We start from the raw sequence: 14,148 nt of genomic DNA on the forward strand, positions 1-14,148 counted from the left end.
GGGTGGAATGAGAGGAGATTGAGAGCAGCAGGAGAAGAAAAAAATGCTTTGTGTACATAGCCCGACATCATCATCCCACAACACCCTCTCAACTAACTATACACTTCTTGAAAATGCTTTATATACTGCCACGTTCTTTGCCGATTTTTTTTTATTTTTATTCTGAGCATGGATATCACCACTTTTTTTTTTGTGTGTGCCGAGAGTCGAGTGTATACATGTGTACAAGTTCTTTTTTTTTTGTTCTATGTTCATTATATCACAGTTCAACTCTTGGATCATAAGGGAAAGAAGAAAATAAATGGGCGCGCAACATAAATATAGTCATCGTGACATGGAGAGAGAGAGCCTTCAGATAAATACTATTAGATATTGTGTGGGGTTAATTCCTTTTTTTTGCTGTTTTTTAAATGTTCAGAAATTATTGGAAGGAATTAAAAGAAGGACCTTTAAAGAAAAAGTATTAAATCATGATGGTAAGAGGCAAAGGAACGATCAAACTAAGAACATAATATAATATGGATAAATGGGGTGATGAGGACACAAAAAATGTCACGAATTGGTCTCTTTCTTATTTTTTTTTTTTCTTCCCAACTTGAAATAATACTAATAATAACAATAATAAATTGCAAGCGGGTATGGGAAGATGCTTCGTTAAAATAAAAAAAGGGTGGCCGCTCGCTAATCAATACGCAGCAGCAATTCGCGATGTTGATGATGATGATAAAAAAAAAAGTTAAGGAAAAGGGAAAAAATCTATTTTTGAGGAAGACACTCATACTTCTCTTTAATTTAGATGGAAAGATAGATTGGGTTTATGGTGATATATATTGAATATGCAGGAATGTCATTTGGAGTTGGTGATCTAGGCGCATTAGATGTAAATTTTTCGCTTTTTCTAATCAGTGTTGATCATCTTGACGATCATGCTTTTTGACTATTTGTTCGACCCAGAGCACTAGGTCGCTTTGATACGATCATATGTGGACACAAACTTACCATCAACTATTTATAACACATTTTGTCCATTCGGAAAGGATGATAGCATTCTCATTTACTAAATGCTATGGACAAAGCAAAAAACCGAAAGTTTGGTTGTCCTTAAATAAGCCGATCTTCTATGACGTCCAATAGAAGAGTTTAAGCTATTCTCAAAATGACTAAACAGCTGTTAAGTAGAATAGAAAGTGGACGTCACCAAGAAACGACCCTTAATAGGACAAAAAGGAGAAAAATTTTATTTATGACATTTACATTCGCCATACGGCAGAAATAAAAAAAGAATTTGGTATGGGAAATGTAGGAAAGAAAGTCAATGGAAAGGGAAATGAAAGGCAAGAAAATTATTCTGCTCGCTGTCGCTCTAATTAACGTTGGAAAATTAATTTTTTAAAAATTTATCATTCCGAAATCCCTTCTATTATTCTTGTGATTCTCGGACAGTCTCTTTAAGTTGATTATTGAAGTAGATAAAATCGCATTGGGAATCCTTCATTCTACCCGCTTTTTTTTCTCATTTCCTTATCTTGTGCATTGTAATGATAACTATTTTTGTGAAATATTAATTTATTAATTACATTTTTTACATTTTATGTCTTTACAGAGCCTCATTCGGACGGCAGAGCAATTAAAAATTAAAGGATTGTGTGAAATTAACGACCAAACAGCCGCTGAATCGGATACGGAAGTAATTTATCCGCCACATAAGAAAATACGTGCGAGACATTACGAGAGTCACCATAATCATAATCATAGTAGTAGTAGTAAAAATCGCGAGGAATCTAATAAACAAGGATCATCTGCAAGTCATAGTCATAGTGTCATTGAGAAAGATGCACAGCCAATAGCTTCACAAGAAACAGATAAACGTAAATCGAAATCACCAATAAAGGATATAGGAAAAAATTCATCATCATCGTCATCATCACCATCACCGAGTAATCAAAATCAAAGCAAAAACATGGCTAGTCTTGAAATGGGAATGGTAAGCATCAATTTGAAATTCCATAAATGTTTAATTGCTTCATTTGTCGACGTCGTTGTCGTCGTTTGTTTTTTTTTCTTCCTGCTCTTTTCTTCATCAACCAAACCAATCCAACAAAAAACAACAACAAAACATATGAAAATCATACAGAACGGAAATGTGGTGATGGGAGTTCCACTAACATATATGGATTTCGCACCCGAACCACCCGCACCAACTGCAACGCCTGTCATTACAACAGAAGTAAATTGCACGCCGAGCCATGATACAAAAGATTTGTCAAGTGAGTATCTACATGACGATGTCGTCTTGTTCCTTTACATATATATTTATACACACATATACACACACAATTATTATGACAAAAGCAACATATTTTGCAATTAAAAAATGAATATGAACAAAAAAAGAGTAAGAATGAATAATTTTTCGCACTTTGTATGTTATTTTTTCGTGAATCTGCCATTTTGACAACACACGCGAATCTCATTTTCATGTTTTTCATACATAAAAATTAACGAGAAATTAACATTAAACGGTATATGGGAGTTTCTTTGGATGATTTTTTGAAAAATTTTGTCGAAGAATCGATTTTTTGGAAAATATTTCCACTAAAGTGCTTCATATTATTGTTTTAATTAATTCATTAGGCCGAAAACTATCATATTCTTTTAGTTGTGGATATTGAAACGCTGTATTAATTAAGTTATTTCGATTCTTCGGTCAATAACTCGATCACCAAAATCGGAATTTGCATCCGAAGAATCGAAAAATAGACAAAACTAGAAATGCTACAGTTTAATGACTGTTACCAAATGATAAAACATTCTTAAATCTATCATTTTATGCTCTTAGTTCTGGCCATTATATATTAATTAAAGAAATATTTTGATTCTTCGACAACAAATTTTGGTGATCGAGTTATTTTTGAGCTTTTTTTTCCTAATCCGTGCAGAAAAATACCAAATGAAATTTTCCAAAAAACTCAAATTTTCGTCTTTATTTAGCATTTTAATGTTAAATAACTAATAATTCAGCAAGAATTAATGACAGAAGACTGTTTAAAGTTAATTAAAGCTATCAAAACATGAAATTAGGAGAGATTTTAATGAAACACTTTTTATTACTAAAATTGAAATAACCTTGGATTATAAAAGCTCTTTTTCAAAAATTCAACTCATCCGAAGAAACTCCCATATTCACTTCATTTATTGTATATATTTTAATATTCATATTATTATTTTTCATTTTTTATGGTTGATTCCATTTCATATTTAACTCTCAATATTATGTGCCGACTTTGTCGTTTCTTTTTATCTTATTAATTTAAAAAAAAGGGGAAATAATTTTCGTCGATGGTGTATATGGATTGAGGATGGTTTTATATTAATCGATTTTTTTTTCATGCTGTTCTCTAAGAGGATTCATGTGGTAGACAGACTTTGTGAGATTATGGATGATGACGTTCTGTTGAAGGATGTTTTTTGGAATTTTCCAACAGTTTTCCGATGGTTTCTTTGATAGAATTCTTTAGATAGACGTGGATATAGCCAAGAATAGCCAATTTAACTGAACAGCAGTATTGTCCAAACCAAGTTCAAGCTTATCCGACTCATAGTACACCTGAGCTTGTTCTACAGCATACCAGTGTGTTATGAGACACAGTTTGGGCAAAACTGCCATGGACCTTTGAGGTCAATACTCTTGAGATAGTTCTATAGACATTAAAATGTCAATTTTATAACCAGACATATAGTCGGCTAATCGGAGCTAGTTCCATTCGAAACTTGAGTGTTCATTCCTGTTCATACTAGATCCTCATCAACTAGTACATTAGAAAACCTTCAAATTTACCATAAAATCCTAATCCATAACTCAAATTGTCTATTTTAACAAAAGTTCCTACTCATACCTAAATTGTATGCTTAAATCTAGTCATTGTTCCAAATTTCATTGTTAGAACTCCAAAGATCCTGGTTCAATCGAGTTCAATTGCTTCAAAGTTATCTCCTTAAGAATTCATCTCCAAAAATATCTAAAATCTTTATTCGCACAACATTTTATGGCTATGACTATGGTCCATTCTTATCAAAATGACTAAAATATCTAAGAGAATCATGCATAAAAAGATTTGTATTTTCCCAAGGACAGATGTCGTTAACTTGGCGAAATCTTAAAACTTTTTTTACGATTTTGCTTCATTAAAGTCTATTATTCTAGAATTCGGATTATAGAGATGCTACTATTGGCTATTATTAGACATCTGTGATATAATTCAAAGCAATATTCTTGTGTGATTATTGACTGACATCATCATTTTGGGTCTTAAAAAACTTGTTGTTATACATACAAGACGAAGATCAAAGGCACAAAAAACGAAAGAGATCATAGAACTTTTTGTAAATAGTGAGAACAACTTTTTTTTTACATACAAAGCTCATTATTGTTAATTTCGTGCTGTATTTGTTGGAGATGATATAAATCACAATTCATTTTTAACTCTTAAGATGGATATGATATTGTTCTAGACAGTAATAATGGTTCTTATGGTTGTTATTGAGAGTAATAATGTTATAAAGGAGGTAAAGAAGGCTTTTAATACTGCTAAGTTAGTGATTTTAGAGTTTTAAATTGGAGGAAGCTTTGTTTACGTTTTTAAATTTTACGCACGTAAAAACGTACGTTTTAGCAGATTACGTATGAAAATACGTACGTTTTAGCATTTGACGTACGTAAAAACGTACGATTCGCCAAATTACGTACGTAAAAACGCAAAGTAAATAAACAAACATTTCAACAATTTGTAATTTCCATCTCATTAATATTCTTAAAGCATCAACAACTCGTGAGACTCACTCAAACACTAATTCACCAGCAGTTCTCAACCACTAATCAACTGTAAAATTTTAATTTGCATCCAGTATATTTATATTGACGATTTCGTTTAAAACAATATAAATACTTTCATTAAAGTCCATTGGCTTCATTAAGCACAAAACCTTAAGTTTTAAAAATATATTTTCTCTAAAATTAACGGTATTTTAAATAATCTACTGTGGGGGAAATCTGAAAATATTTCCGGAATCTGTCCAATAAAACACTCAATCCTCGTTGATTTGAATCCCTTATTTTATTAAATCCAGATCTATATAAAAATAAAAGTTAATTCACAAAATTTGGCTCTAAATTTAATTAAAAAACTTACTTTTGAAAAATATTGTAACTTTCCCACACAAAAATGTAAACAAAGAGGGCAAAAACTACTTTCGTTCAATTTAACGAATATAATTCAAACAAAATTCGAAAATAGAAAAGCCGTTAATTCAAAAATGATCGTTTATATGAGAAAATTCAAAAGTGTAAATGAATAATCCAAAATAAGTAAAAGCATGTCACATATTTAAGTGACATTCTGGGGGGAGGGGAGTATTAATTTATAAGGTGACGTTCGATTGGCTGAAATTCTTACTTCTCCATCCTCAATTAGATCATCAGTTAAGTCCTCGTTACTTTCCATTGATAACATTGGCAATTCAGACTGAAAGACAATTGGCTCTGTTGATATGGATTGTGTCACTGCTTTGTACTTGACATGTTGACGGGCAGTATTTGGTTTCGATTGTGTAATGGATTTGAATGTGGACTGTTGTTGATCAAGAGCAGGTACGGAATTGAGTGGATGAATTGATTTAGATATTGCTTGAGGCGGAACAAAATCAGGTAAAGTCAAATGCGAATTCAATGACTCTTCATTTCCCATGTTGGATCTAAAGTCTTTGTTGTATGAGGAACTCTTCGCACGTTTAACTTGTAATGGACCAAGACCATCAACACCCACAACCTCTGGCTCCAATTTCGGCTTACATTTTGTCCCATTAGCAACAACTTGTGACTCTAAGCAACTCGCTCTATAATCTCGCTGGACTAAATTTACCTCTGGATCGATATTGACATTCGATTGAATCGCTTTGCCTTTAATTTTACCAGTGATCAAAGGAACTTTCTTCGTGCTGTCATCTGAAACTTTAATTTCTTCAGAAATAAGCTCTAACGCTTTTTCAGTTATGTTTGTCTGATTGGCTCTAACGCCAATAACATTTGGTACATTAATTTGCTTCTCAGTTTGTGCGACAAGTTGTGAATTTATAGGTGAAGTTCGATCTTCATTATCCGATCCACCATAAACACTAATTCCAAGTTTAGACTCAATAGCCACAGGATTACCGTCACCACCCTCAATTAATGGTTTTATGCTTTCAATAATATATGCATGTGGCGATCCTATCAGCATAACAGGTTGTTGATCCACGTAGCTCTCGAAATTAACACCTTTCAAATAAGGACATCTCCTTTTTACTGACTCCATATCTAACGATCTATGTGCTAAATTAAGATCCTTAATGGCGTAACAATTTTTGAGAATTATTTTCTCTGAATATGGTAATACTCCTTTGACTACTAAATCAAATTTAATTGCTGGACATTCCTTAATTGAATTATCAGTCCACTGCAAAGATAATGTACACGCAGTTCCTTCAATGCCAAGTGCGGCTCTCAAATCGTCACGAACTAATGTCACTTCTGCTGCGCTATCTCCAATACTATATTCAGTGACAATGCCCTTTGGTCCAACAAATTTGTTTTGAAACATCTTAACCGTTCTTTGAAAACCAACAGTTGCGTGATGATTAAATTGAACAACTCCAGCTAATGAATGAGGTACGACATTATAAGTACGAGGAGGAGGCATAGCATGAAAGAAAGTTCCAGCGGGTCTACTGGTTTCATTTGGAGCATTGGCATTAACATTAGCATTGTCTACTCTATTATCATTAGAGTTGGAAGAAGTGGCATTAGGCAATTGCGAATTTGTGTCTGCTATCGCTTGCTGAGCTCTATTGGTGTTGTTACTAGTATTGGACCTACGATATTGTCCTTGATTTCTATAATTTCCACCGTAGCTGACATTATGGATACACATGTGATGCTTTTGCGTACATCGATTGAAATTGTTAGTCTTATATCCACATCCAAGTTTCAAATCACATTCAGCAGACTTATGATCAGCAGCAATTATACAATTTTTACACAAGCCTTTCTCATATATGAACTTACATCGACCACTTTCACTCATCGATTGAAACCTTGTACACTCTAACGTGTAATGATTTTCCTCATCGCAAATAAAACATTTCTTCGGTATTTGATTGACCTTTGTCATGTCGTAGCCGATATAAGGAGCTGAAATTTTATCCTTAATTTCAAACTTATAAGCTTCATTTTCATTTGATGTAGATGACGATGACACATTTGATGTACTAAAACATGAATACGATTTGCCTTTTTTATCATCTTTATCATCACTACTTTTGTCTCTTTTTGACGGTTTCTCATCAAGTAAAGGTAAACGTTCAGTTAAATAATCAAAGATCAAATTCAAATTAACAACGATCTGCTGACGCGGATACAATCTAACAAAGAGATCCTTACATCTTGCACGATCTTCGATACTAAATTGATCATAAATGATTTCACCTAAATCATTTGAATTTAAACATCCTGTTTTAGCGTACGTGCATGCAGAAAAATATCCTTGAATTGCTATTTTAATTTTAACAACATCCTCTCGATACAACGGACCATTAAATTTGAGCTCCTTTAGCTCCTTTGCCTTTCGTCTCACCAAAATCATTGGGTCTCCAAATGTCTCTCTCAAAACTTGAATAATATCACTCAATGAATGCGATGACAAAATATCTTTCACGACATTAAATGCACTTCCTCTCAATGCTCCTCTTACATGCAACTTCACCGTCAAGTCGTCACGAGGATATAAACTTTTATATCTCTCTACATCCTGTTCAAACTCTAGCCACTTTGTCGGATCTCCATCAAATTCTGTCATTTTAGGCATTGCCTTCCTTCTATTTGCTAGATATCGATCTTCCTCTTGACGTTCCTGACTAATTGTCAATCTATTAACAATGTGTGTTAAATCAACATCATTTGTGACATCAATATTGTTTGCTCTTGGCGGCTGTGCATAAGAAGGTGACTCATAATTATTCGATGAATTTTCTGATGGTGCCAAGACATTGTTCGAAGAATAAAATTGATTCAACGTTTGTGAATTATTGAAGTTTTCACGTTGAACATTTTGTTGTGGAACTGACTGCTGCGATTGACTTTGCAAAATTAGCGACAATTGATTTTGAAGTTGTGACATTCTCTCGTCATACTCAGCTAATTTACGTTTTAATTCTGCATTCTCTGCTTCCAGTTGTGAATTTCGATTGCTTTGTTGGGAACTTGATTGAGTGATTGGAAGTTTTGTCGAATTAGCTGACGTACCAACATTGAAAACTGTGGAATTATCGATCAAAATAAATGATGCTGTGTCGTCTGGATCATATTCATTATCAGTTTCGAAATCATCCTCTGACTCTGCAATATTTGTCTTCAGAAATCTCTTACGACGCTCAATCATTGATAATTTGTATCCTGTTGCTTTGTAATAAGCTTGTGCTGCTTGATTCATACAATTCTCGCGACATTCGATGCACTGATACGGAACTTTTTCTGTCTTCACTAACTCCAATGTTAAATTCAAACATTTAACATGAAATACACGATCGCATAAATAGCAAAACAGCATCGGGTGAAAATCATCGCAATTGGTTCTTGTATTACGACAAACTGCTGATCTTGACGGTGCCACACAAGTTTTACTGCAACATTTGATGACATTTGAATTTATTTTTGGTCCAGATAAAAAGAATGCTCGAGGATGTGTTACATTAGGATCTTTGTTGCTTAATTCAACTATCCAAGCTGGATTCACATATCCATCGATGAACGGGTTCATAGCTGCCATTTCAATTGTTACTGCACTGACCGATTAATACAACAGAGCCTAATTGTCTTGTTGATCGGCACTTGCAAGTTAGAATTTTTGCTCAATTTCTAGCAACTAAACAAAATAATGCGATTATCCTAATTTCAATCAATTAGAAAGCAATAATCGACTTAGAGGATATTTGCAAGCACCAATCCTTTCTTGAATTACTGGATCTTAACCTACAAAGATACAAGAACACAAAATATCGGAATATAAATTATCAGCCTTCGATTATGCTAAATTATCAAATTTAATTCCTGTCGATAACACTTTATGTCCTTCTATTCGCCAGTAACTTCCGAATTGTGCTTCAATCTTCTTCAAATATGCTTGAATATTTTTCAAAAACTTTCTGTGGGGGAAATCTGAAAATATTTCCGGAATCTGTCCAATAAAACACTCGATCCTCGTTGATTTTGAATCCCTTATTTTATTAAATCCAGATCTATATAAAAACAAATATTATTTCACTTAATTTGACTCTAAAATTAATTAAAAAACTTACTTTTGAAAAATATTGTAACTTTCCCACACAAAAATGTAAACAAAGAGGGCAAAAACTACTTTCGTTCAATTTAACGAATATAATTCAAACAAAATTCGAAAATAGAAAAGCCGTTAATTCAAAAATGATCGTTTATATGAGAAAATTCAAAAGTGTAAATGAATAATCCAAAATAAGTAAAAGCATGTCACATATTTAAGTGACAATCTACTAATTTATTTACAATTCACAAGTCATTTTGTGGCTCACAAGTCATTTTGTAGTCAAAGATTAAAAATGTTGAGATGTTGACGAATGCGATAGAAATTTCCGATTCTAAATGGTCGATTCTGTTCATCAATTTTCACATCGTAAAATGGATATTCTTCAAGTTTTTTTTATTGATTAATTGATATTGTCATTGTTAATTCCTTTTAATCCTCATGATGTTGGACGTTTCCTTAATTACGTATGACATCCACAAAAAGAAGCTCAATCCATACCATCCGAGAATCAATAATAATGTATTTGATTTATAATCATAATTATAATTTTATTGGCATCCATTAATTCATTCATTCATTTATTAATTCATTCATAATTGTTGTTGTTGCTGTTATTATTTTACAATTTTTTTTTAATTTCATTACTAATTTTTTTTATTTTTTTATTGTTTTTCTCATTTTTTATGTTTTTTTTACACACAATCCGCATATGTATATTTTTAATTCTTGTGGTGTCCATAACATAATTATCTGTGCTTGTTGGTCATTTGTCGCATATATAATAAAATTAATATAAACTCGAATGCAAAAAAATGTGAATGAAATTGATCAAAACACATTACACAAAATGAAAAAAAATATTAAAGTAGACTCAACACAAACTAACGGTAACGAGAATGCGAGAATTATAAAATTTGAAACATTGCGAAGTCTCGATCCGAGTGAAACGATTGTCGAGTTTGATAATTCCATGCAACATTCCATTTGTCGTCTAGATCATCATACGTCAACGGTATCTGCCCATCATCCAACCGTTACGTCAAACAGTCCAATCTATACGCATCATGCATCACCCGTTCAAATCATAACGACATGTCCATCGCCTGTAACATCGATGAATGAGTTAAGTGGTTTAAAGACGTCGATTATAACGACGGCATCGATTACAGCGACTCCAACATCACAATCACAGAATTTGAATCATCATCAGCATCATATTCATCACCATCATTTGCTCCAAAATCATCTTCAGAATCACCATCATCATCAACAACAGCAGCAGCAGCAACAACAACAACAACAACAGCATGATGAGAATAATCATCATCAACAACAATCCCACCAGCAGCAGCAGCAGCAACAACAGCAGCAGCAGCAGCAGCAACAACAACAACAGCAGCAGCAGCAACAACAGCAGATGGAACAACAATCAAGACAGAATGAGCAACAGCAACAACAAATTTCACACATTCATACGCTTCACCATACACCACAAACAATAACAATTCATCAAGCACGTCCAATCATACAGCATCATCAGATAATTGAAACAATAAAGACTGAGGATGTCGATATAAAGCCATCGATACATGATTTGATGGGGGTTGGAAATATGGAAGTAGATGGGCAGGGAAATAATAATGAAAATGTTCATGGCATTGTCGTGACTCCGGAAATTGCAAATATGATGACCACAACACCAACATCGCAAATTGGTAATGATCAAGCCATCTAATCGTTTTAAATTTTTATTTTGGTTCTTTATAACTCTTACAGATACCATCATACAAAATCATAACAATCTCCATAATCATCATCATCATCAACAACAACAACATCATCTGCATCTGAATCATCAAAATAATTCAACAGATTCTGAAGATTCAAAAATGCAAACGGATCATAATGGCAGTAATGGTGGGCAGCTACAATATATAACATTAGGCAATAATATTCCAGCATCATCAGCAACAACACCAACGAGTGACTCGAAAGGTGGCGCAAATAACAATGGAGGACCTAAGACCTGGACACCGAGCGATATGGAAGCGGCTCTAGAGGCATTAAGATCTCACAATATGAGCTTGACAAAAGCATCAGCCACATATGGTATTCCATCGACAACATTATGGCAACGTGCTCATAGACTAGGAATTGGTGAGTTTTAAGAATTCTTTTATGTCAAAAAAATTCCCCATCATGATTCCAGGATTGATTTCTAATTACTAAAAGTTCTTGCGAAAACAGACACACCGAAAAAGGAGGGTCCTACGAAGACGTGGAATGAGGATTCACTAAATAGTGCACTCGACGCTCTTCGTACGGGGACAATTTCGGCGAATAAAGCGTCAAAGGCCTTTGGTATTCCGTCTTCCACATTGTATAAAATTGCTCGTCGTGAAGGTATTCGCTTAGCTGCACCTTTTAATGCTGCGCCCACATCATGGTCAGCTGAGGATCTCGAAAAAGCTTTAGAAGGTATGCATTGGTTTTTAATTTGTATTGAATTTGTTAATAATTATGAATTTTTGATTTTCTTTAGCTATTCGTGCTGGCGCAGCTTCTGTCCAGAAGGCAAGCTCTGAATTTGGAATTCCTACAGGTAATTATTATTGTTGGTTTAATTGATATTTTGTGCATTATTGACTCTTGCGTGATTAAAAGATATTTGTTGAAATAAACTTTGATTATCCATACTTGAATGTCCTTGATATACTTACGGATAAGACGGATTTATTCCCACGATGATTACTCAGATTGAAAATTTGAATCTGAAAAATCCGTTAAATTACAATTCATGCTCTACAACCAATTAATGCACAAATAATGACCTCATGACTGTTTATTCCTATGACTAAACCTCATTTTATCTTCAAAACAATCCAGGTACATTATATGGACGTTGCAAACGTGAAGGAATCGAGTTATCACGATCAAACCCAACTCCATGGTCCGAAGACGCAATGATGGAGGCACTAGAAGCTGTTCGGTATGTGATAATATTTCAATAAACTCATTCGCCCAATGAATTTTCAATAATATTAATTAATTTATGATAATTTCTTTTTAGTGTCGGTCAGATGTCCATAAATCAAGCAGCAATTCACTATAATTTACCGTATTCATCGCTATATGGTAGATTCAAGCGTGGAAAATATGGCGATCCGCCAAATGGAAATTCACACAATGACTCATCATCACATAATACAATTGAACATAGTCCAGAAAATTCAATAAGTAATTATGGACATCATACATTAATAGCTGATACAAATGTGCCGCAATTACAAGAACAAATCATATATCAGCAACATTATTCACCATCAACACAATTAATTCATCAACAACCACAAATCTATCATCATCAACAAATTATTTATCATCAAAGTCCGCCACCACATCCACAAATTTTGCAAATTCATCAAATTAAAAAGGAGACTAGTTGAAATGATTATGCAAATAATCTGCAATCATCATCACCTTTATCATCATCATCATCATCAACATCATTATCGGTTAACACCATTCGTAGACGTAAGAGGAATTAAAGATAATTATTATAAAGAATTTTGATGACGTAATGAAGATAAAAAAATCAATTCAACAAAAATATTGTGGGACGGGCAACCGGGTTAAGGCGAAGATGAAAAAAATTATATTAATGGATTATTGAAAGTAATTGAATTAGACTTTTTAGACTTGCATGGAAAGGATGATTATTAAGATGAAAAAAATTAAAGCAAATGCGATTAAGTTAAAAATTTTAAAAAGAAAAAGAATAATAAAATTGAGGAAAATTTCCGATTATGGTGACAAAGAAGAACTTATGATAAATGTATGAAGTAATTGAATAACTGGAAAATGGATGAATGAGGTTTGCTATTGTGGGAATTGTTGGGTAATCCTAATTTAGTTATGGCTTTTGAATCATCAAATAATGAAGGACTAATTGTTTCTTAAAATTTAAATGTTAACGGTTTTTTGAAATTTGAATTTTAACTGAATTTTTGATATTCAAATTCTAAGAGGTTGCTCAAATTACAATTTTGACAAATTTTTGAGTTTTAATTTTAACGAATTTTCAAAATTCAAATTTTAACGGATTTTAAGAATTCAAATTGAACTGAACTGAGATGAACTTTCAGTGGATTACTGAACGAATCTGAACAAAAACAGTCAAAATTGGACATTTGAAGCCAAAATAAGTTTCAATTTAGCAACCAATTCTAAGATCAACAGTCATAACTCAATATCAAGGCCTACAAACCCAACAATATCCACAAAAATGCAACCTTAAAAGCTTAAGTTAATAGAATATCAATGATTCTCATGTACGAGGAATAGTTGCTAATTTTTAGGCCATCATCACGGACGAGTGTATGAAAAAAATGAATTTTTGTTGTTAGCCGAAGATAATAATTAAAGAATTAATTAAATTACATTTATTAGAAGTTTAGTTGACAAAAAAACAAGAAAAATTGATAATGAAAAAATGGAGAAAATCTCTTCTTTTTGTTAATTATCGTACGTACAACGTAGATTATCATTTTTTTAATATTAAAAATTAGTTATTTTGGGCTAAATCGGAGGAAAATTTTAAGCTTTATAATGTGCAGTAAAACGATTCTTGACAATCTATTTTGTAAAGTTTGTATTATAGCATGCAATAAACCGTGTATCGTACACGATTCTGATTTTTTTTTTGTTGGACACACAAGACACAGAAACACTTCAAGCTACTGAATAGGCCTTATCTCCAATTTTATCGCCCAACTCT

General features: G+C 33.0%; 1 protein-coding gene across 5 annotated transcripts; it reads left to right on the forward strand.

Annotated features, from left to right (window-relative positions):
* Positions 1-440: 440 nt before the first annotated feature.
* LOC139093572 (ras guanine nucleotide exchange factor B-like) lies at positions 441-13,132 on the forward strand. Of its 5 annotated transcripts, none has more exons than XM_070644323.1 (9): positions 441-476; positions 1,604-1,984; positions 2,135-2,267; positions 10,238-11,086; positions 11,148-11,528; positions 11,604-11,849; positions 11,914-11,973; positions 12,258-12,360; positions 12,442-13,132. In XM_070644323.1, the coding sequence occupies exons 1-9, from the start codon at positions 471-473 to the stop codon at positions 12,815-12,817; spliced, it is 2,535 nt and encodes an 844-aa protein (XP_070500424.1). In that variant the 5' UTR covers positions 441-470; the 3' UTR covers positions 12,818-13,132. The 5 variants fall into 5 exon arrangements, with proteins under 5 accessions (XP_070500424.1, XP_070500441.1, XP_070500450.1 ...); XM_070644340.1 differs by having other exon boundaries at positions 11,619-11,849; XM_070644349.1 differs by having other exon boundaries at positions 11,244-11,528.
* The last annotated feature ends 1,016 nt before the right edge of the window (positions 13,133-14,148 follow it).

The sequence above is a fragment of the Chironomus tepperi genome, unplaced genomic scaffold, assembly GCF_022539635.2.
Source record: "Chironomus tepperi strain 1889 unplaced genomic scaffold, CSIRO-AGI_Ctep_v1 contig_25, whole genome shotgun sequence".
Classification (NCBI taxonomy): domain Eukaryota; kingdom Metazoa; phylum Arthropoda; class Insecta; order Diptera; family Chironomidae; genus Chironomus; species Chironomus tepperi.